At 37.8% G+C, this 22436-nt stretch overlaps 1 protein-coding gene across 1 annotated transcript in view; it reads left to right on the top strand.

Annotated features, from left to right (window-relative positions):
* Positions 1-22436, top strand: part of IMPG2 (interphotoreceptor matrix proteoglycan 2) — a 74193-nt gene that overhangs the window by 28952 nt on the left and 22805 nt on the right. Inside the window, exons 6-10 of the mRNA XM_036108925.2 lie at positions 2314-2475; positions 6283-6341; positions 8777-8797; positions 15391-15635; positions 19976-20061. Coding sequence (XP_035964818.2) covers positions 2314-2475; positions 6283-6341; positions 8777-8797; positions 15391-15635; positions 19976-20061 — 573 coding nt within the window. The remainder of the gene's footprint in view (positions 1-2313; positions 2476-6282; positions 6342-8776; positions 8798-15390; positions 15636-19975; positions 20062-22436) is intronic.

The following is a 22436-nucleotide window of genomic DNA, read 5'->3' as shown; positions in this document are numbered from 1 at the left end:
TATTTGAAAGTATTTAGGAGAGTGGATCTTGAAAGTTCTCATCACAAGAAAAAGAAATTTGTAACTGTGTAGGGTGATGGATGTTAACTGGACTTACTGTGATGATCATCTTGCAATACATACAAATATGGAATCATTACATTGTACACCTGAAACTAATATATGTTTTATGTCCATTATACCTTAATAAAAAATGCCAAAAAATATGAGCTCCTGATATGTGCCAGTTACTGTTTCAGGAGGCATACTGAGAAGTAAACATACAGTGTAATTACCTTGTGGTATGTGCTATGATAGGGTAAATGCAGAATGAAATAGGAGAGCATTAGGAGCATTGGGTCAGTTTTGAGGGGCAGTTCTGAGAAATTTTCTGGTCGGGGTGAGGTCTGAATTGAGGATGAATATAAGTTACCAGAAGAAGAGACAGGGGAAAGGTCTTGGCATGAGGTCTCAAAACAAAGGAGTAGCACTGCTTAGGCCAGAGAGAATTAGCATATTCCTAGGTCTGCAAATAGGAATTTAGCATGGCTGGAGTGGATAGTGAAAGGTGGGGGAAAGGGAGATGGGGCTGGAAAAGGGAAGCAGGAACCAAGTTGTGGAGGGCAAAGAAGAAAGAAAAAAAATTAAAGAACTTCCCAAACATGAGAGCTTTTTTTTTTTTAAGATTTATTTATTTATTTATTTGAGAGAGAGAGAGAGAGAGAGAGCACAAGGAGGTGACAGAGGCAGAGGGAGAGGGAGAAACAGAATTCCCACTGAGCAGGGAGTCTGATGTGGGGCTCCATCCCAGGACCCCAGGACCATGACCTGAGCCAACGCAGATGCTTAACCGGCTGAGCCACCCAGGTGCCCCGAGAGCTTTTTTTTTTTTTCTTTTTTTTTTTTTTGAAATGTGATGGTTTGCCTTTGAAAATCATGACTCTTTCTCATCAGGCCATTTAAACTGAGGATGAGCAACCATTTGTCAGGGATATTGTAGAGAGAATTCAGGCATCCAGAGGGATAGTGGGATCTTTGAGGTACTTTCCTATTCTGAGATTTTGAAGGTCTCTGATTATATGATCTATCACGGATGAAAAATGGTACACTGAAGGAAAGCCTCTGTAGTCTCTTCCTGACTCTGCCATTGGCTTGCTGGGAGCCCTTAGGCTAGCCATTCTTCCATTCCAACCCCTTCTCTTGTGTATCACAATGGAGGGACTTAGATGGATGAGCTCAAGTGTATCTTCTGTGTAGCACTTCTTACCGTAGCATTGTAGTAGTGATATTTTCTTTCCCTCATTCTACATTTACTATTGGAATTCTTCTGTAAGACACTATTGTCACTTCTCATTTATTTATTAAATCATTTATTTCCATCAATATGGACTCATGGATATTTATTTTATTCTTTGGATTATAATCCATTATTTATTTTGTTTTTCAAATTGTTGCAGCTTTGGACTGGAAGACCTGGATTTTACTGTTACAGAGTACAAAAAGTTCATTGATACAGTTTCAGATTCCATGTAGTCACTAATCTTTAAGAAACTACCCCTTGTTGAGTTTGTTATAGTATACAAAAAGAATCTCCACAATTATCTGAAAAGGCTGTTAATATAATTCTCCCTTCCCTAATACTTTTATTCATGTATTTCAACTAAAGCAACATATTACTGATTGAATGCAGAAACAGATATGAGAATCCACTGTCTTCGTCTGAAGCCAACCAAATTAAAGAATTTATAAAAATATAAACAATGTTACTCTTTTCATTCATTTTTTATTTTGCAAAATGTTATTCCTTTTTACAGCATAAAGAGTTTATTATTTTTAAATGAATTAAGAAATATTCTTAAAAATTTCCCCTTTAATTTTTTGTCTGGTAAATATCTATAGATACAACCCATAAAAACCAAATTTCTTTGTGTTTCTTAATGATTTTTAAGAGTTTAAATGGGCCCTAAGACCAAAAAGTTTGAGAACAACACTTCTAGGCTATTTTTAGATGATACTATTAGCATAGTCAACTCTTTTTAAACTCACAGATGATGTGATAGAAGATGGTCAACTTTGGTGGTTATCTGTGGAAAATTTTCTGTCTTTCCCTGAAGCAGTCATTGTGTGCTCAAAGGAATGTACAAATGCATAGTAATTTTAATGTTAGCCTGTGTCTTAAAGTCCACCCAATTAGTTCCAAAGTCAGATACTGTATAAAAGGTCATCATTAGAAGTTTCTTTTGACATAGTGTCTGATATGTACCAATCAGGAGATACTTGTTGGTTGTATGAGTAAACGTTGACATTTATTGTTTTTTTTCTCTAAAAATCCAGATTAGCAATGAAATTGAGAATGTGATAGAAGAATCCACAAAACCAGCAACTGAGCAGATTGCAGAATTCAGTATCCACCTTTTGGGAGAACAATATAGGGAAGAACTACAGGATCCCTCCAACTTCCACCACCAGCACCTTGTAGAAGAGTTTATTTCGGAGGTGGGTGATTTTTTGGTTTGTTTTTCATCTTTTCTTTTCTTTTCTTTTCTTTCCCTTTCCCTTTCCCTTCCTCTTCCTTTTTCTTTCTTTCTTCCTTCCTTCCTTCCTTCTTTCTCTCTCTCTCTCTTTCCTTCTTTCTTTCTTTCTTTCTTTCTTTCTTTCTTTCTTTCTTTCTTTCTTTCTTTTTTAACTAACAAGACATTTTCCTTGGATTGTAAATTTCCCATATTCACAAAACTGGTTAAAGGTAGATTAAGGAATCAAGCTCTTCTTCTCTTTGGTTCAGAGGGCTGTGACTTAGCCACTTCTTCAGAAAACTCTGTAAAAAGATCACAGAAAGATAGATGAGTTTATTTAATTGAAGCAAAATCTGACACACCTTTACCATCTGCTAACAAATAAATACTATTTCCAAACTTTTGCTGCACAGCCAAAGAAGAATGTATTCAATGGGATGGTTTTAACTTGACAGTATTTGGAGAAATGAGTATCTTTAAGAAACTACATACAGTGTATTGTTTTTCTTGGAGGAACATTAAATTTAATTTCTTTTAATTTCCTATTTAATATTCTTTTTCTAAACTGAAAAATTTGGGGTAGTTAACACTTAAGTAGTACATAGTACCATGTTCAAAAGGACAAAAGGGTGTCCAGTGAAAAGTAAATTTCCCTCCTATCTCTGTCCCTTGGTTGGAGGTATTTTTTAAAAGGTGGTTTTTCTTTTTCTTTTTTAAAAGAATCATGCATTAGACTCTCCTGCAACTTTAATTTGCAGAAGAATTCTATATAGAACTTGAACTCAAGATTCTTTCAGTCAAAAATGATCCATAGGTGGCCCCCTTCTTGTGTGCCTTTCCTCTTGTGTGGTAAGGCATTGAGTGCCCATCTCCCCTTTCTGTCCAGTGTCAGGGCACATCAATTCCTTCCTGTTTATTTCTTTTCCATCCCTCTTGATGGGGTTCTCCTTGCCCAAGTTTTTCAATTCCATTATGTTGGACTCATTTCCTTCCCTAGACACTATGTCTAGAGGAGAAAAAGAAATGTGCATCTCTCAGCCAAACAGCATCATTGTAGCCATCTGACGTGGGGAGTGTAAGCCAGATGATTATTTTTCCTATCTGTGTGGCCAAGTTGCAAGGCTGTATGGTATGTAGAAGAAATGTCAGCCAGGCCAGTGGCCACCTGGCATCAGATAGTGTCTTGGACCAGCTGTCTGGTTCTCTCTGCTCTTGGAGTGAGGAAACTTGGTAGGCCTGAGTGTTTAGATAAACAATTGCACTAAATGACTGCATATTTAGAAAGTCTAGAAGTCTAATAAACATTCTGAAAAACATCTCCAACAGAGACTTTATGGGTAGATGGCTCTTGGCTTGAGGTGATTTGGGGGTGAGGAAGGGTCTGGACCTACCATGAAGTGGTTTCTTCTCTGGAGTATCTCTTCAGCCCCGTCCCCTTACCTGCACTGAGATGTCTACCAACAGCCACTTCCTTGTGTGAAGCAGCAGAGTTAGAGGTTGTGTCTCTGAAAGGTTCTGTCACTGTGTTTAATGCAAATTGAAGGGGGCCCCTCTAGCTCTCTCCCTTCAGGGCACAGTCGCAGGGATTGTTCCTTTGATATTATTTCCTAGGTAATAATATGGGAAGGTATTTAAGGAAAAGGAAAGCCTGATTGGAGAGGATTGAGGTTCAGGAGGAATTCTTTTTTTTTATGAGAAGAGTAAGATAAGCTTGGGACAACATCAAGTATCAGAGAGAGAAAGGTAAGCATTATAGCGTTGGGAGCACGGATACCTGAAGATAGCTACAGTATCAACACAGTGTCCTTGCACAGCGCCTTGTGTTCTGCAGGCAGCTTTAAGTCTGTTAGTTCACAGCAACCAAGTGGATGAGCATCGCCATTTTACAGCTGAGGCCCAGGCAGCCAAGTAAATTGTTCATAGTCATTTCAACCTTTAGGGGTAGAAGGGAAAATCAAGTCTCCTCCTTCCCTTCAAAGTGTTCCTTCCTTTATACCATATAGAATCAGCTTAATTTTAGTTCAGATGAAAAGTTAAAGTGAGCTTCACAGTTTTCCCAGTCCTGGTCTCAATTCTATAACATTTTTGTCATGAGGCAGGGGGGAAGAAAAGGCATGTAATTCATTGGGAAGAATATGGGCTTTGGTATTGGAGAGATTTAAGGTTAAATAAATTCTAATTTAGTCACTTGCCAAATGCATGACCCTGGGTAAGTTAGTTGACATCTCAATTTTCCCATATATAAAATCGGGAAAATATGTATCTCTTGACATTGTTGCAAAGATTAGAAGTAATATTGTAAAGCATCAGGCACATAGAAGTCGTTCAATAAATTATACCTATTATTAATCTTGATGTTAATAAAGTGGAATGATTTTTCAACTGGAAACCTGTACAGTAGCTAACTAGATGTGATGAATTAGAATACTTGTACGTGGTTAGACTCAAGAGATGACAAAACTCAAAATGAGATGGGTCTAGCAATAACAATTACATACAGTTGTATAACATTTTGCAATTAATGGAATACTTTTAGGTACATTCATTTTAATCTCATGAAAGCCAATATGGTTGATGGGCAGGGCAGTATGAGTTCTATAAAATAAGGCTTGTATACAGTTACTTTGCCAGCAGAAACAGCTGAGATGAACTCATTTTTGGACTCCTATCCTGCAAGATTCCATCTCCACTTTTATCCTACAAGAATTATGGCATTTCTGTCTTTCCTCTAAGAGAATAAAACAAGGCAAATTATCATAGGTATAGAGTTACTTGGGTTTGGATTCTTTATCCTTAAGGCATTGAGATCTTCATGAACCATGATTTTTTAAAAATCCCACTCTCTTGATTATACTAAGACTGAGTTTTAAAAGTGGATTCCCAGAGATGTCTCCAAAGTCCACTAACAATTCTGGTGTTGGCTTATTCTGGTGTTGGCTCCATAGTGACTTATCTACTGAGACTGGTACCTTCTGAAATGTGGGTTAAATGTTCAATGTTAAAATATGTATTTATACATCACCTGACTATTTTTAGATTTTTAGTCCAGTTAGCATTCTTTCCCTCCCTCCAGTCACTAAACTCATCTTGATTTACATGGCTGGATTTTAAAGATTCAGTGATAAAACTGGTTCCTGTAGATGTTTCATAAATTGATCTTTAGACCAGTTAAGTTACCTGGTCACTGCTTCATAACCCCCTTCATGACACCCGGTCAATAGGGCCTGTCTCCAGGGGGCTGAACTTCAGCTTGTGGACTAGTTTCTAATGTTGACTTTGTTCACAGTTCCCTTGTATTGTAGGAACAGGAAACAGATGCCATCAGACACTTCACACTTACAGAAAACGAATGCTTGACTGTTTGTCAGTGTGTATGCTGCAGCCAGATTTCTAATCCAAACAATTACACTTAAAAATGTTATTATAGCTTTATTTTTTGAAACTAATGCTTTTTTCTACATTTTATCCTACAAGGGGAAAAAACAGTGCTTTGTCAGTAAGAAGTTGCTTTTCATAATTTGGAAAAAAATTAACATTAAAATATTTTAAAACCTAAAAAGACAAAATTTAAAAAGAAAAATGTGACAGTGTTGTGTTAAAACTATCTTCTAACATTGTTAACTATTATAATTTTCTTACGTAACTTTCTGACCACTATGTATCCGTATACATGTATAAGCTTCTACTAGTTATAAATAGTGCACTTTATATTCAACTCTTAAAAGCAGTATTTTCTATGTACTTTTTCACATTTCTACATAGCTATAAATTTTATTTTTATTTTTGACAGGTTGAGAATGCATTTACTGGGTTACCAGGCTATAAGGACATTCGTGTACTTGATTTTAGGTAAATAGACTCTAAAAATGTACATGTTCAGTAGCACTCTTTATTTCAATGTAATATCTTTTTGTGTTTATTATGTATGCTCTAAAAACAAATGATTTGAGTGCTGTAATTCAATACTATTTCTGGTAAATATGTATTCTTAATGATAGTTTTTCAGGAGAGTTAGAAAAAGGCAAAAGAATATATTCAAGGAGACATACTAGATCTGTAGTTAGGCAGATAAGAACTTAGGAATTCATGTCCCCAGCTTGCTGCTGATAAGTTACACTGCTTTTACTTGGCACTGAGGGTAGCCTGAAGTCACATTAGATATGATCTTGGCTTCCCACTAAATCTTGTCAATGTTCTACCAAGGTGACTTTGACATCTTACTGTAAGGCCATTCTGGAGGGGATGCATTTGTCTTCATTTCAGACATAACAGTTCTAAGTAAATCACTGATCTCTCTTTAAAACATTTCTTCTTAAAAAGAATATTTACTGGGGGCACCTGGGTGGCTCAGTCAATTAAGCGGCTGCTTTCGGCTCAGGTCATAATCCCAGGGTCCTGGGATCGAGCCCTGCATCTGGCTTCCTGCTCTGCGGGAAGCCTGCTTCTCCCTCTCCCACTCCCCCTGCTTGTGTTCCCTCTCTCGCTGTGTCTCTCTGTCAAAAAAAAAAAAAAAGAGTATTTACTGAGTGAATACTTTATATTGGGGACTTGATTTTCCTGAGCTAACTTAATCAGAATAAATATTATTATTAATACTCATTTTGCAGAGAGCAAACAGGTTTAGAAGGATGAAGTATTAGCCCAAAGTCAGAGAGCTTGTAAATTAGCGGTGGAAGAGGGATTTTGAAACCGGGTGGCTGACTTTACAGCTCTTACACTTAAATCCCATGCTAGACTCAGTACTTTCTGAAGGTTTGGAGCATTTGGAGGATAGTTGTGGCCCAGCTGTTTGATGCAGGGGACCATGAGTAGGGGTATATGTAACTTCACAACATAATCAATAGGACCAGCATCTTAACTTTGGCATATTCTCTTATCACAACTTCTGGGTTTACCAGAAATAATAGCAGGCACTTACATAGCATTTACAGTGTGCCAGGCTTCATATCTATATAACTCATTTATTCCCACAGCCATGCTATGAGATAGTTAATTTCCTCATTTTTTTTTTTTTCTAATAAGGACACCTTTCTGATAAGGCACAGGGAATTTCAGTAATTTACCCAAAGACACTCAGCTAGTTATCTGTGCAGGGGAGAGGGCAAGCATGGTAAATTGACCCACCACCTACTCTCACACCATAACCAGTCTCCCCAGTTCAACCTTAGCACTTCTCATAGAATACCACCTCCAGCTGTGACTAAAGCTCATATGAGAAGCTAGGAACGTGAGGCCTTTGAAGACCTCTCTCATTTGGCAGCACACGAAAAGCAACATGGCCTTTGGAACCAACTTCCCTGGGTTCAAATCTGCTTTTGGCACTTCTGGCTGGCTGATTTTAGATAAACTATCCAGTTTTAATGTCCTATTTGTATAAAAAAGAGAATTTACTATTAATTCTGCTTTATTAAAAATACTTTTGAAATACTTTGGGTAAATTATGTAGCTTCCTTGTTCCTCAGTTTCTTTACCTGTAAAATGGGGATTCTAATAGTCCTTAACAATCTTAATGAGGATTAAATGAATTGATTTTTGTAAAACACTCAGCACAGTTTTCTGGCACATGGGACTATCTATTAAGTGTCTGTTACATAAAATAAATAAATATTAAAGGCCATGCAATATCCTGTGGGTCCGTCCTGACCTTTCCCAATCCCTTAGCATCTTTCTGTATAACATCCGATTTTCTCTTCATTTATTTTAAATTACATAACACATTGTGTACCAAAAAAATGTTTCCCAATTTTGCTAAATGCCAGCAACTGGAGTCCTCTGCTGATATACTGAAAAAACCTTATTTATAAAGAGAAAACCTTATATGAATGGTTTAAAAAGTATTTTAAATACAGTCTAAAGATAGTAAATATTGTCAGTTTTTTTTTTTTTTTTTAAGATTTTATTTATTTGACAGAGAGAGACACAGTGAAAGAAGGATCACAAGCAGGGGGAATGGGAGAGGGAGAAGCAGGCTCCTGGCTGAGCAGGGAGCCCGATGCAGGAATCGATCCCAGGACTCTGGGATCATAACCTGAGCCGAAGGCAGACGCTTAACGACTGAGCCACCCAGGTGCCCCAATATTGTCAGTTTTAAAACAGAATCTTTTCTCACCCTTTGTTTGCTTCCTTCAATCTACATGGGTTTGTCCACATCTAATACTATGCAAACATTTTGATTTAAGGAAATATTTTAGAGGAAATATATTAAGAACTTGCAACTTTAATGAATGATGTGACAATTATAACTGTCTTAAACTCTACTTAACACTTTCAATTTTTATTTTCAGGTCCCCCAAGGAAAATGGCAGGTAGAGTACTTTTTGGCACTTTTTATACAGTCCACTGATTGAAAAGGTAGTTTAGAAAATTTGGTAGCCCTAGGTCCAAGGTAGCATGGCTCAATTCTTTTATAACTTCTAATATTAGTGTCCATCTCCTTACAGATTGGGGATTGGCAAACTTTTTTACCTAAGGGTCAGTTAGTAAATATTTTAAGCTTTTCAGGCTGTACTTTCTCTGTTGCAACTACTTAACTCAGCCATCAGATGAATGTAGATATAGATAATACACTGAAAATGAATAAGCATGGCTATATTCTAATAAAACTTAATTTATGGAAACTGAAATCTGAAATTCATGTAATTTTCACATGTCACAAAATATTGTTCTTGTTTTGATTTTTTCAACTACTTAAAAATGTAAAATCTATGAACTCATTGATACTGGGCTGGATTTAGCTTTACAGACCCCTGTCATAGACTGTTGACTGTCAAGTACTTTTAAATGTTGAGTTACACTTAATTTAAAATGGGAATAAAACCCGCCATTAATGTAAACAGTTTCAAGTATACTATGTCATTCAGTAATATAATCAAGTGTCACTTTAAGTTGTAAATGAAGGGGAGAAAGCCAATCTCTATAATAGTTCATTTGCAAAAACAGCTGCTCTCTGGAATTTCTTAGAAGAAGCATAATATAAAAACATAGTCAATACCCTTTGTGGAGGTTGCTTGTCATTTTTTGCTTTTGGATTCAAATTTATTTAAAATTCATTTTCTCTTGCAAGATTGATAAGTATAAATAGAATTTATGAAGCAAATTCATGTGTTAATTATGGACGTTTAGACATACAGTAATACTACTTTATTGTAATATTTTATATTTGAAAAGAGCTTTCTGACTCCATTTTCATTTATATTATTTAAGCAGGTGTTTACTAAGTGCCTACTAATTGGACAAACCCTGTGCCTACAAAAATTAATAACTCTTGGTTTATTTCTTTTAGGAACACACAATCTAATGAAAAGTGCTTTTAGAGATATGTCAAATTACTGGTTCTTTTTTATTTTTTCATTTTATTTTCTTAATATTCCTTTGAGATAGTGAAAATGAGGATTAACATTCATTCTCCTTCTGGAAGTGAGGATATTTTGCCTGAGACAGACAAACTGATTTGCTGTAAGTTATATAAGTAGGAGATATCAGATATTTTGACCAAGGTAATCAGAATTTTGGTTTCTGTACTCTAAGTAGATGTGAACTGTCCTGTGTGTATATATTACAGGTATATGTTTTGATGATCAGTTCTCAACCAAAAGGCCTGATTGTTTAGTTGTTGCCCTCTTGGCATGATTAAAATATTAAAACAACCCAAATTCTAATGTTACCATGTTAACCCTATGACCAAAAGAATGATATCCAGTTACTGAGTGCTAAGTCCTCTATAGGGACACAGAAACCAGTATGAAGCCATTAGATTTTATGATAGAATTGTTAACCTAGGTACAATTTCCAAAATTGTTCAGTATTGTCAGGTATTAGCCCGTTGATGGAATTGATTCATAACTTTTTGGTATACTTGTATTCTGAACCGTGGATGAATAAATGTGTGGCACAGAAATAGTCCGTTTATATAATATATAACCATTCTCTTTCTTTGTCTCTCTCCATAAACATTTATATCCATGTGAAATTTTCTATTTGCTTTGTATCTGTCCAGGTGCACACATTGTTTTAAGTTAGTAGATTACCCATTTGAAGTGAGTCAATAATATATGTGCCTGGTATACTTCCAAACTTCAGCTCCAGGCTTCATAAGTGTGTGCCTTCTTTCTAATGGAAGAAATTTTATAGGATGTCTGAATTTCTCTGAAATATCTTTATTTTGGTTGATCTTAACGAGAAATGGTACTGTGATTTCTTATGTTGAACATCTGCACATGTCAAACAGCCAATCAGGGCATTTGAGGTAAGAGAATAAGAAAGGATAAATTTCACCACCACATGATTGATGTTTCTGGAAATAGCTGTCAGAAAGAGAAACTTTCCTTTGTATAGCAGCTGTGTTAGTCTAGCTTAGAAGATGAAAGATGGTAATACAGGGGTGGCTGGTTAACTCGGAGGTGCTAAGTGCGGAGAGCCAGCACAGCTTTCTTCAATCAGATCATGTTTTGTCTTCCAATGTGCATTCTGCTTCTTATGTACTCCCTTGGCCTCTTGGCTTTCTTTTATTCTGTCCCTCATCCTGAGACGTCTCTCTGCTACATTTACCATGCCAGAACTCAGTCTGTTTTGGGTCATAGTGACATTCTCGGCTCCGAGAATAGATGGTTTCCTGATACCTTAAGCATTTCTTTGAGTTCTCTTTCCAGGACAAAAACATGGTAATGAATTGCAACATATCTCTGAGGCATTTTATCTTCTTTAATGAATTTATCCTCGCTAGACAAGGTAGACTATAATAGAAGTGTTATTTTTATATGTCCAAGGGAAATGTTGGAGACAAATTATATTTTGTCAACAAAGAATAAGGCCAGTAATCTGCCCCAGACTGCTTGATTTGCATTTTAAGGCATTTTATCTTCTTTAATGAATTTATCCTCGCTAGACAAGGTAGACTATAATAGAAGTGTTATTTTTATATGTCCAAGGGAAATGTTGGGAGACAAATTATATTTTGTCAACAAAGAATAAGGCCAGTAATCTGCCCCAGACTGCTTGATTTGCACAAATTTCTTTTTTTTTTTTTTTAAAGATTTTATTTATTTATTTGAGAGAGAGAGAATGAGAGAGAGAGAACACATGAGAGGGGATAGGGTCAGAGGACGAAGCAGACTCCCTGCCGAGCAGGGAGCCCGATGCGGGACTCGATCCAGGGACTCCAGGATCATGACCTGAGCCGAAGGCAGTCGCTTAACCAACTGAGCCACCCAGGCGCCCCTGCACAAATTTCTTGATCCAGGAACATTTCTCTTGATCATCTCTCTATGATATTTAAAAGTCATGCAAGGCACATGGTAGACTCTCAGTGAAGCTTTGATTCTTCTTGTCTGATTTTCTGCATAGCATAGGAATGAACTCAAGTGCTAATAGGTACAGTCTTTTTTCCTCCATTTTTTCATTATCACTGCTTTCTGTCTGAATATGAAATAGGTTGTGCAAAGACCCAAAGAAGCTCACCTTTCAGGAGATGTAGTCATGGTCTATCCCATTGAGTTTGGAAAGAGCATGCATTTCCTCAGGGTTGGGTTGTGGAGGTGAAGTAATATCTCTAAAATGATTACTCATGGGGCGCCAGGGTGGCTCAGTTGGTTAAGCAACTGCCTTTGGCTCAAGTCATGATCTCAGGGTCCTGGGATCCAGCCCCCCGACCAGGCTCCCTACTTAGCAGGGAGTCTTCTTCTCCCTCTCCCTTTGTCCCTCCCTCTGCTCATTCTCTCTCTCCCTCTCTCAAATAAATAAATAAAATATTTTTAAAAATGATTGCTCAGAAGACACAAATGTATGAAGATAATTTTAGGGTGAAAACTTTAGAGACTTTCATATTTAGAGACAAAATTCTTCAGATTAAATAGGGAGTATCATTCTGTCATTTAAGTAACACAAATTTAGTTGTCTTATATGCCTGCATTAGTCAATAAAATTGACCATTTGCTCTTTTATTATTTTCAAAAGTATTTATTGAACTACTATGAGCCAAGCATTGTGCTAAATCCCTGGGACACATACTGTGTGGTGAGTTCTGACCAGTAGGTGTCCCTCTTACTGTTTTATTCTACCTCAGGGCCATCATTTGGTTATTTTAGCATATTTTACTGAATTTATTTATTGACAAAAGAATATCAGGAATTACCCATGAATCAATATAGTCTGACATGAAAAAAAAAGAGACTGAAAGAAGTTCTAGACAACAAGCTGATGTCTTACCATTTTGTAGAGCATCAGGATGTCAAAATACTCAGTTACTGATTAAAACACCCTAAACCACCCCATTAGAAGTGGAAGCTTATCAGATCTGGGAGGAAAACCTTATGGAAGTTAAGGATGGAACAAAAACATCAAAGAGGCCTGGCAACTTGTATGGCAGGTGAGGGATGTCACTTTCATGGTGTCCCCTATAGTTCAGGGTATGAATCTGTGGGAAGCAGGCTCAGGACAGGTCCAGAACTGCCTGTACTACCAGGAAGGACAGGTCTCTTAAGACCAATTCATGCTTACTAAATCATAAGATGTGATGCATTGTCTAGGATGCCAATTGATTTATTTAAAGCAAGAGATCTGCCAACTGACCAATTATTGCATTGTCTGGCTCATGCATTCTTTCCCCATAGGAAAATCTGTAGGGAGTTATAATCAAAAGATCCCTTTGCAAGCTTGAAAGAAGAGAAAGGAAGTTGGGTGACTTTTTTTTTTTTTAAAGATTTTATTTACCCATTTTTGAGAGAGAAGCAGGCTCCCCACTGAGCAGGGGCTCAATCCCAGGATCCCTGGGATCATGACCTGAGCTGAAGGCAGAAGCTTAACTGCATAACTAAGTCACCCAGGCACCTGGAAGTTGGGTGATTTTAATGACCAGTATCATCAAGCCATGCTAGCTATGTTGTGGCTGTCTCCAATTTAGGGATCTATTTTTACAAGGAAGCCACAATAGTGAAATAAATTAGTTGACTACTCCCTTTTTCTAGACTCCATGAGATCATTCTCATTATGTTGATACTTTTTGTTTAGATATGTGAATACCTTGATTAGACTGTAGTTTGTTTTTTTTTTTATATTCAGACAAGTTTAGATTTCTCTTTATTTAGTAGGCACTGGGGGGCCCTCAGTGCCAGGGATCATGCTGAACACTGGGGATAGAAACTCAAGGAGAGACTGAAAGGCAGTCACTAAACAAAATATTTTTACAAAACCACAAAAGCTGTAATCAAAGAATATATAATGATATATAAGTAAGTTCAGAGGGGGAAGTGCTTAAATTATTTGTATGCTTTGATTTGGGAGTCATTTTGGTCCTACAGAATGTCAGAAGGAGGCAAATTGTTTCCATTGCCTGTCTCTCTTGAGTGTTTTATCTTTGGGAAGATAGCGTTCTCCTTTCCTCTGGAAGGATCTTGGTGTGACTTGCTGGGTCCTGCTTCTGATGGCTGTGTCTCATAGACTGGGGGAAGCCAGAGTGATGACGAGAGCAAAGCTGTCTCATAATGACTTTTTTGGGTAGTAGTTTAATTAAAGCTACTGAGAGTATAGCATAGTAGTTCAGAATTCAGATGCTGGAGTCAGGCAGATCTGTGTTTGAATCTAGACTCTACCACATACGTGTTTCAAAATTTTAGGCAAGCCTTCTAACTTCTTTAAAGCTCAGTTTCTTCAATAATAATCTGAAGATAATAAAACCTTCACGGGGTTATTATGAAAATTATATGAGATAAAGCATATGAAATAACTGTCACATCATAAGCACTTTTAAAATGTTAGCTTTTAGTTGTTAGAGAAATACGAGTTAGAGTCTAGAAGGAGTATTTTTATTGGCTTCAAAATTTTATAATCTGGTGTTATTTCTCCAAAATGATTATTTAAGAAAATATCAAATGACATGTCAACTACTATTTATATATTTTTAGTCTACCCTTTATTCTAAGAAATCTTCTCTTTGTTTGCTTATGGAAAGGTAGATAGTAAAAAAGCCCAATCTCAGACAGTTCTTTGTTAGCTCATTAAGTTTTTATTCAACTCATTAATGAAGGAGCCAGTTCAAAAATGAATGCTAGTTTGTAGAGCATTTGAAAAACAGAAATTTATATAGTCAATTTGGGAAAGGTTTAGGGTAGTAAAATCATAAACTTTGGAGTCATCATTGCTACCAGGCCAAAAAAAAAAAACCCGATCACATTTTAATAGTTTTATTACAGTTTAGTTTCAAACTTTATAGGACTGTAAATCGTCTGGACTATCAAACAAAATTACATCTCCTGAGAGACTTAGATAACTGTCATATCAGAAAATATTCTAGCATGATATTAAAAAAAATCACAAGTCATCAATTTGCTTTATTTTCAAGTATTTCATATTTTCCGTTCCCAATAACTATGCTTTAGTTCATAGTAATTAAGCTTCTTTATTGCTTCACTACCCCCCTTCCATTGTGGAGTACATAATCTGTCCAATAACAATAAGAAAGAGAGATGAGAGAATTACCCACTGTTGGGTGGAGTTAGAAGGTTTTGTTTTGTTTCGTTTTTTTTAAATCAGGGAGGAGAAATGCTAATAGGGAAAGAAGGAAGCTGGCAGATAGTGGAGAGGAGCTGTTGGCTCTGATGGAGGAAAGAAGGGGTGAGAATGGTGGGGAAGAGCGTGCTCACATATTCTGTAGAGTTGCCTCTCTGGCCTCCTTAGAACATTTTCCATGTTCTTAGAGCTATGAACCTCTGTTCTCTAGGAAGCAGGAGGGGATGGCAAAAGGTTGTCCAGAGTCAGCAGAGAATGGTGGTGGAATCCATGCTTTTTGAGACCCCCCATCTTTACCCCCTTCCCCCAGGTGTAGTGTTTGTGCTCCATGGGTTCAAAGCTCCTTTCTTTGTGTTTCCTTAGCAGGGTCTAATTTGTTCTCTGTTTTCGTCCATAGTGGCATAGATGTTCATTATGCAGTTACCTTCAATGGTGAGGCCATCAGCAATACCACCTGGGACCTAATTAGCCTTCATTCCAACAAGGTGGAAAACCATGGTCTTGTGGAACTGGATGATAAACCCACTGCCGTTTATGCAATTAGTAACTTCAGAGATTATATTGCTGAGATACTGCATCAGAATTTTTTGTTGGGGAACTCCTCTTTGAATCCAGATCCTGACTCCCTTCAACTTATCAATGGTGAGTTGATATCCATCCTAAAGTCCTTGTACAGCTTTAGTTTCTTTTTCAATATACTCTGGTGAAAACTAATTTCCTTAAATATCTGTGGTTTTTAGCATTCTCTTGACTGCATGAGAGAGGAGCCATCCTGGTTCGAATGGAGCTTTAGCCACGTAGCTATTTGGGATAGATCAGTCGGGAGCTCTTAGGAGTATTGGTAGACAAAAAGCCACAAAGAGTGGGGAAAGTGGGGTGCCTGGGTGGCTCAGTCAGTTAAGCATCTGCCTTCAGCTCAGGTTATGATCCCAGGGTCCTGGGATCAAGCCCCATGTTGGGCTCCCTGCTTGGCGGGGAGTCTGCTTCTCCCTCTCCCTGCCACTCTGCCTACTTGTGCTATCTCTCTCTCTGTCAAATAAATAAATAAAATCTTTTTTTTTTTTTTAAGATTTTATTTTTTATTTATTTGACAGAGAGAGAGAGAGAGACAGCTAGAGAGGGAACACAAGCAGGTGGAGTGGGAGAGGGAGAAGCAGGCTCCTGGCAGAGCAGGGAGCCCGATGCGGGGCTCAATCCCAGGACTCTGGGATCATGACCTGAGCCGAAGGCAGACGCTTAACGACTGAGCCACCCAGGCGCCCCTAAATAAATAAAATCTTAAAAAAAAAAGTAGGGAAAGTGGAGAACAGCATGACATTTAGAAATAGTTTAGGAAATGGGAGCAAAATATAGGAAAAAGGGAAGTGGAACCTGCAAGCATGAAATGGAACAGGTAATAGTGCAGCTGGGGCAACCAACACAATAATTCTCCACAGGCAAATCGACTGGTGTAAAGACTTAAAAGCCAGAGAGCAGAAGACAAAGAGTAGCTCAGGAAAGTTCAGGGAGGATCTTGGTCAAAGAAGAACTGATACTGGGTGATAAGCAGAATCCCAGAGAATCCAGTGCTAAGTTTTAATTTAGATAGCTGGAGAGATCCAGTTATGATCTGAAATCAACAGGTGGATCTGGGATCATCAAGGAGGGGTTGACTACTTTGGATTTAGAGGTGAAAGAGTGGCCTAGTTAATCTCAGACTAAAGTTTACTAAGAATCTGGTTACTGGTGTTACAACAGTTTAACTCATCAGGGACATGGTGTCCTGTTAAATTACTTCTTCATGTTTACTTGTTTATGATTTCTTCTCTCATGGGTGGTTTAGCTTTTAAGATGTCCATGGAGTATATTTTACTGACATGATTGCATGGGAAAAGTACCAGATGCCAAACTGGAAAATTCATGAATGAGAGGCAATACTAACAATGATGCAGTTTTATAGCCTCTTCAATTCCCACATTTTCTTAAGAGAAAAGAGTCTGTATCTTTTTTTTTTTTAAAGATTTTATTTATTTATTCATGAGATATATATATATATAGAGAGAGAGAGAAGCAGAGGGAGAAGCAGGCTCCCAAGGAACAGGGAGCCCGATGCGGGACTCGATCCCAGGACCCTGGGATCATGACCTGAGCTGAAGGCAGACACTTAACCATCTGAGCCACCCAGATGCCCAAGAGTCTGTATCTTTTCAGGCAGTTATCACCTAGGCCTTGTGTGTGTGTGTGTGTGCACATGTGTGTGTATGTAAATAAACACAAATACACATGAGAGAGAGAGAAAAGAGAGAAAAAAACTTTAACGAAATTTTACTATATGTAATTCCTTACTTCCTAAAGAAGATATTTTTTGAGGGCTTCACTAAAACTTTAAATTGCTTTTCAATTATTTTGGCTGCTAGACTGATGTTTCCTTAAAATGACAGTGTGCTAAGACAGGGCCACAAAGTGGCTTGGACTTCATATGGGTTATATAGGACTTTAAAGTGGAGAAACTGTTTATTTATTTATTATTTTAGAGATTGATTTATTTATTTTAGGGAGAGAGCATAAGTGGGGGGGAGGGGCAGAAGGAGAGGAGAGAGAATCTGAAGCAGACTCCCTGCTGAGTGTGGGGCTCCATCTCACCACCAGAGATCACGACCTGAACAGAAACCAAGAGTCCAAAGCTTAACCAACTGCACCACTGAGGCTCTCCTAAAGTGGAGAAACTCTTTCTTCGTAGGTGATAGTGATATTAGGCTATCAGTTCTAAAACACGAGAGAACCTTTGTATTTTGGAGCAGTGCAGGTATCCTGGGCTTACTGTCTCATATACTCCTTTTTCGTTGTTATATCTTGTTGGAATACCTGAGCCAGATAAAATAGTGAAAAGAGAAGAAGCCTGTTATAATCTCAGATTGCTGAAGTCCTTTTGGCAAGGCTGGTATAGACTAGCTGGGGGCTACCTATGTGGACAGCAAATAGGCAGAAGGTCCCAGGAATCTGGATATTGGGATCTGAGAAAAAAATATAGCTAAGAGGTCACCTGAAGGGGATGGGAACCTAAACTGAGCAGAAAGTACAAACACCAAGGTTAATAACGAGGGTAGTGGAAGAAGGACATGGAGATTAAGGTTTGCAACAGGCAAAGTGAGATTGTTTAGGAAACTAAATCCACAAACAGCATAGGAAGGTCTTCCTTTTATGTGGAGCCTGGTTGTAGCCTACCTCCGAGGTGTCCTGAAAAGGAGTTTAACAACTGAGAATTTCTAAGCAAATTTAACAAAAGCTTTAGGATATACAGGAGAAACTAATTCGGATGCTTTGATCTTTCATTAGATGTATGTTTCAATTGCACAAAATTTGGTCTCTAAAATCTATTTCTATTGTCCTGCCAACTCAGAATTCTGAATGGATGTAGCTTTCTACGTAACCTGGTCATCATTTCTTAAAGATAGATCATCCTTGATCCATGGTGCTTATTTTCCGTAGAAGATGAGATAACCGTATACACAATTGAAAAAGAGTTTTGGAAAATACTTAAATCAAATAGGGTTTTTGGCTTCTCATTGATCCCTTTATGTCAGGCCAGTGGTAACAGGTGAATAAAGAGAGATTCTGCTTCTATTTTTGGTGCATGCACCAGATCAAATTGTGGCAATCCTTTTTTTTTCTTTAGCTTTTATAGATTCCCTCTCCCCTTCAGGCAAAATCAATTTCTTCTTTGTATCCCACACATTGTATATATGCCCCTCACATCATTTTATAATTTGTGTTTATCTCTCTGACATAGGGAATACTTGCATAGGAGAAACTTGGCTTTATTAATGTTTATAGTCTCAACTTTATCAAAGTCTGTAGTAACTAGCAAGGATTCAGTAAGGCTTTGTTGAATTACATTATACAATCTATTGTCTTACCTTTATTTCTCTTTAATATGGTATAGCAGTAAACTCTCTCGTGTCCTAACCATTTTTCAAAGATACTTTCTGCCAAAGAGGAAATCATTTTTCGTAATTTTCTCCATTCTTAGCATCAACCAAATGCATTGGAATTTCAGTTTAACTTCCTTATTAAAATGAAAAAAAAATCAGTTTAAAAATATCTGCTTCACAGGAATCTTGAAAAGAGTAAACTGCTTAAAAGGAGAAAAAGAAATAATATAGGAATGTCTTAAATGTAATAATGAGGAGAATATTTTATGTTGGAGTCTTATAAATCAGATAGATTGTGTTACTACTGATGCTGGCAGGCCAGGTCTGAGGACCCAGAGAGGGTCCCACAGGACCAGCCAAGAAGGTCCTTGGTGACACACAGGATAGAAATCAAGCACAAGCCAGCAGGAAGGGAGAGAGCAGAGTTTATTGAAGATATATATAGAGAGAGCAGATACAGACAGAGTATCTGGGAGACTTGGTAAAGAAAAGGAGAGAGTTGTGTCTTTGCTTGGGGTCTGGGGTTTTTAATGAGGATTGTGGTCTGGTGTACATGTCCTCTCAGGCATCCAGGAACCAGCTAGAACAAGGACAATGGTCCAGGTGTCCTTCCTAAGCCACTTATTCCTTGGAGCCAGGCAGTCTTGACATTGAGATGTTTAGTGCCCGTGGTCTGGAATACGCATATGATGGCCTCGTCACATCATTCTCCCATGGCCCTTCCTTCAATGTTATCTGTTGTGCTGGAAGACTCTAAAAAAGTCATTAACTTCTTGTCCCTTACAAGGAGGACATTAACTGTTTGTTCTATGAGGCATGTGTAAAGTGAGGGTACAGGTCCTAGTAAGAATAGAAGCAGGAAAAAGAGCAAAAAGCAGATTTTTATGGAGTCTTTCGGTTTCCCTATCTCAATATAGGCAAAATATCTGAATAAAGTAACAAACATTTTCTAAGCAAGTCTCCCTTATCTGTTGTGCCAAGATCTAAACTATTAAAAGGAACAACCTGATTTTTAGTTGTCCCTGAACCTCAAATATAATAGTGTCTCAACTAAAAATGTTCTTTCTTCAGTGAGAGGAGTTTTACTTTCTGAAACTGAAGACCTAATTTGGAACACCCAAAGTTCAAGTCTTCAGTCAACTCCACCATCCATTCTGGTAAGTATGTTTGTGTGTTTTATGCCTGGAATCAGGCCCTCAAACTTCTCTTCTTTATACACTTACCTGCTTACTTTAGCGTCATGAATTTCCTGAGCTGTTTCTATTTCAAATATTTTCTTACATCATCCTTGGAACATTATTCACAGTTGTCAGCTCCGGAGTCCCAAGTATTGGTTCAGAAAATTTAAGCCTTCTGCAGTGGTTAAATGAAGTCTGTGCTGGTTAATTGCCAAGCTCTACATGTGGTATAAAACTTACTTATGGTTTATACTTGTTTGGTAATAATTAAGCTATAAGTGCCCAGTGAGTTGTTCTCTGAAAGTTACTCAGAAGTAGTTTTTATAGCCAAGACTATAAATTGATGTACATAGGTACAGAGTATAGATTTGTGTTCCAAGGATTGTAGTGAAGAAAAATGTTAGATTCCAAAGCATATAGAATAGCGTGTGTACAGGAGAGAGAGAGAAAGAAGAATAAAAATAACAGCTAACTGACAAATGACAGGGACTCAAAATCAGGCCTCCTTTTAACCTGGACTGAAAACATTCCCATTTGCACAGACACATCATCGAAGAATGTTCCTTTTTGTTCTTACCACCCAACTCCCCTGGGCGATCCTCTATCCCCTCTAAACCCCTCCACTTGCCACTTCACCCATAGAGAGGCATCTAATAGAAAAGAAAGTGGCTTCCTTGACTATAGTTGAAACAACAGCAGTGCCACCTACAACCACAGCACCCCTGGAGGCCACCCGGTTACAAAGCATCCATGAATCTTTTGTTATCACATAGAGTAGGGGGACTCCCTTCTACATTCCCTGAGACTCCTACTCTCCTCAGACTTTTCTGCCTCATAGAAGCTTCTTGAAATACTTGTTTCTTGACTTTAACCCTGCAGTGAACATTTACAAAGTCTGACCCAAATTCACTTAGCCATTAATATATGCAGCCATTTCTTATACTCCGTTATAGAGCAGCTCAGTTTTGAAATGTGGTGTCATTGGAAATACTCTTCTCACTGAGTTCCATATTGGAGAAAAAAAGTTAGGGGGGATTGACACTAGAGATTACATTATTTGGTGTTTATTTATTCATTCATTCAAATATATTTATTGCGTGCTTTTCATGTGCCAAGTACTGGGAAAACTAAGATGAATAAGGGTATGGGCTTGCCCTCAAGAAGTTTCCAGTCTGGTAGACAGACTTTTCCACAGATACAGTGATGCTGTCATAGAAGTCCATTCAGGATGCAGTGGCAGAGGATGGTGATTCACAGTGAACATCGCACCACTAGTCTTCAGTCCTTCTAATCCTATTCATCTTGGGCTTCTCTAACCATAGAACTGTGATGATATTTAGAACGATGTTGTAAAGATAGGAATTTTTATATGAGCCAGAGGTTGCAAGCTGGAAACCAGCCAGCTGGATCCAGCTGTAGGCATGTGTTTGGGGCCAAATTTTTAAAGAAGCTAACATTTAACAATTAGGATATTTTTGCAGGAAAATGTAGATTTCCAACTTCTTTTGAAAACCAGGAAGATCTGATATCCTTAGGTCCAGGTCCCCTGTTGCAGAAAGTGGTTAGGGTTTGGCTGAAAGGGGCTGCCCCTTTAATGCTGATAAACACTGACTAACTGGGCACACATGGTGCCTGTAACGTGGTTCCATTTGCATTAAAGCTAACCCCTCAGTTTTTTGAATAGTGATAACTGTGGGGGCATTAAGTTAACAATTTGAGGAGACAGTAGGATTGTTAATGGATGATAATAAGGCATGAAAAGAAGAATGATTGATTAGAAGTGTGTGGTTATTGGTTTTCCTTCTTTTTGGGGGGCAAACTGTTAACAAGATTTTGTTCTTTTATAGGAATGAGATTAAAAATTTTTTTTACAGACTTAATTTTTAGAAATTATTTTAGAGGTAGAATGTTGGGATATTGAATTTGACACGTTTTGGCATCCTAACTTGGAAAATCACATGTTGCACAGTGTGCTTTCTATAGCGCTAGCAAGCTTTTCAGTTGGCATTCACAGAAGTGAAACTGGGCCAGTATAAGTTAATATGCTACATTGAACTAAAAGAATTCTTGAGTTGAATTTGTTACTATGGGAACATCTATTCCTATAAAAATAAATGAAGTGCTATTACTGGCATGTAGATGTTCTACCTTTCACAACGTATGACAAAGCTTCATTGCCATGCCATTTTTTAGGTGGCACTTATTTGGAGTAGATGGTCTCCTTATTTAAAAAGTCAAATGGTGGGTCGCCTGGGTGGCTCAGTCGGTTAAGCATTTGACTCTTGATTTCGGCTCGGTTTCACAGTCTCAGGGTCGTGAGATCCAGCCCCCCCTCAAGCTCCCACTCAGCGTGG

Source organism: Halichoerus grypus, chromosome 1, assembly GCF_964656455.1.
Source record: "Halichoerus grypus chromosome 1, mHalGry1.hap1.1, whole genome shotgun sequence".
Taxonomy (NCBI): Eukaryota; Metazoa; Chordata; class Mammalia; order Carnivora; family Phocidae; genus Halichoerus; species Halichoerus grypus.
This window is presented reverse-complemented; position numbering and strand designations above follow the sequence as displayed.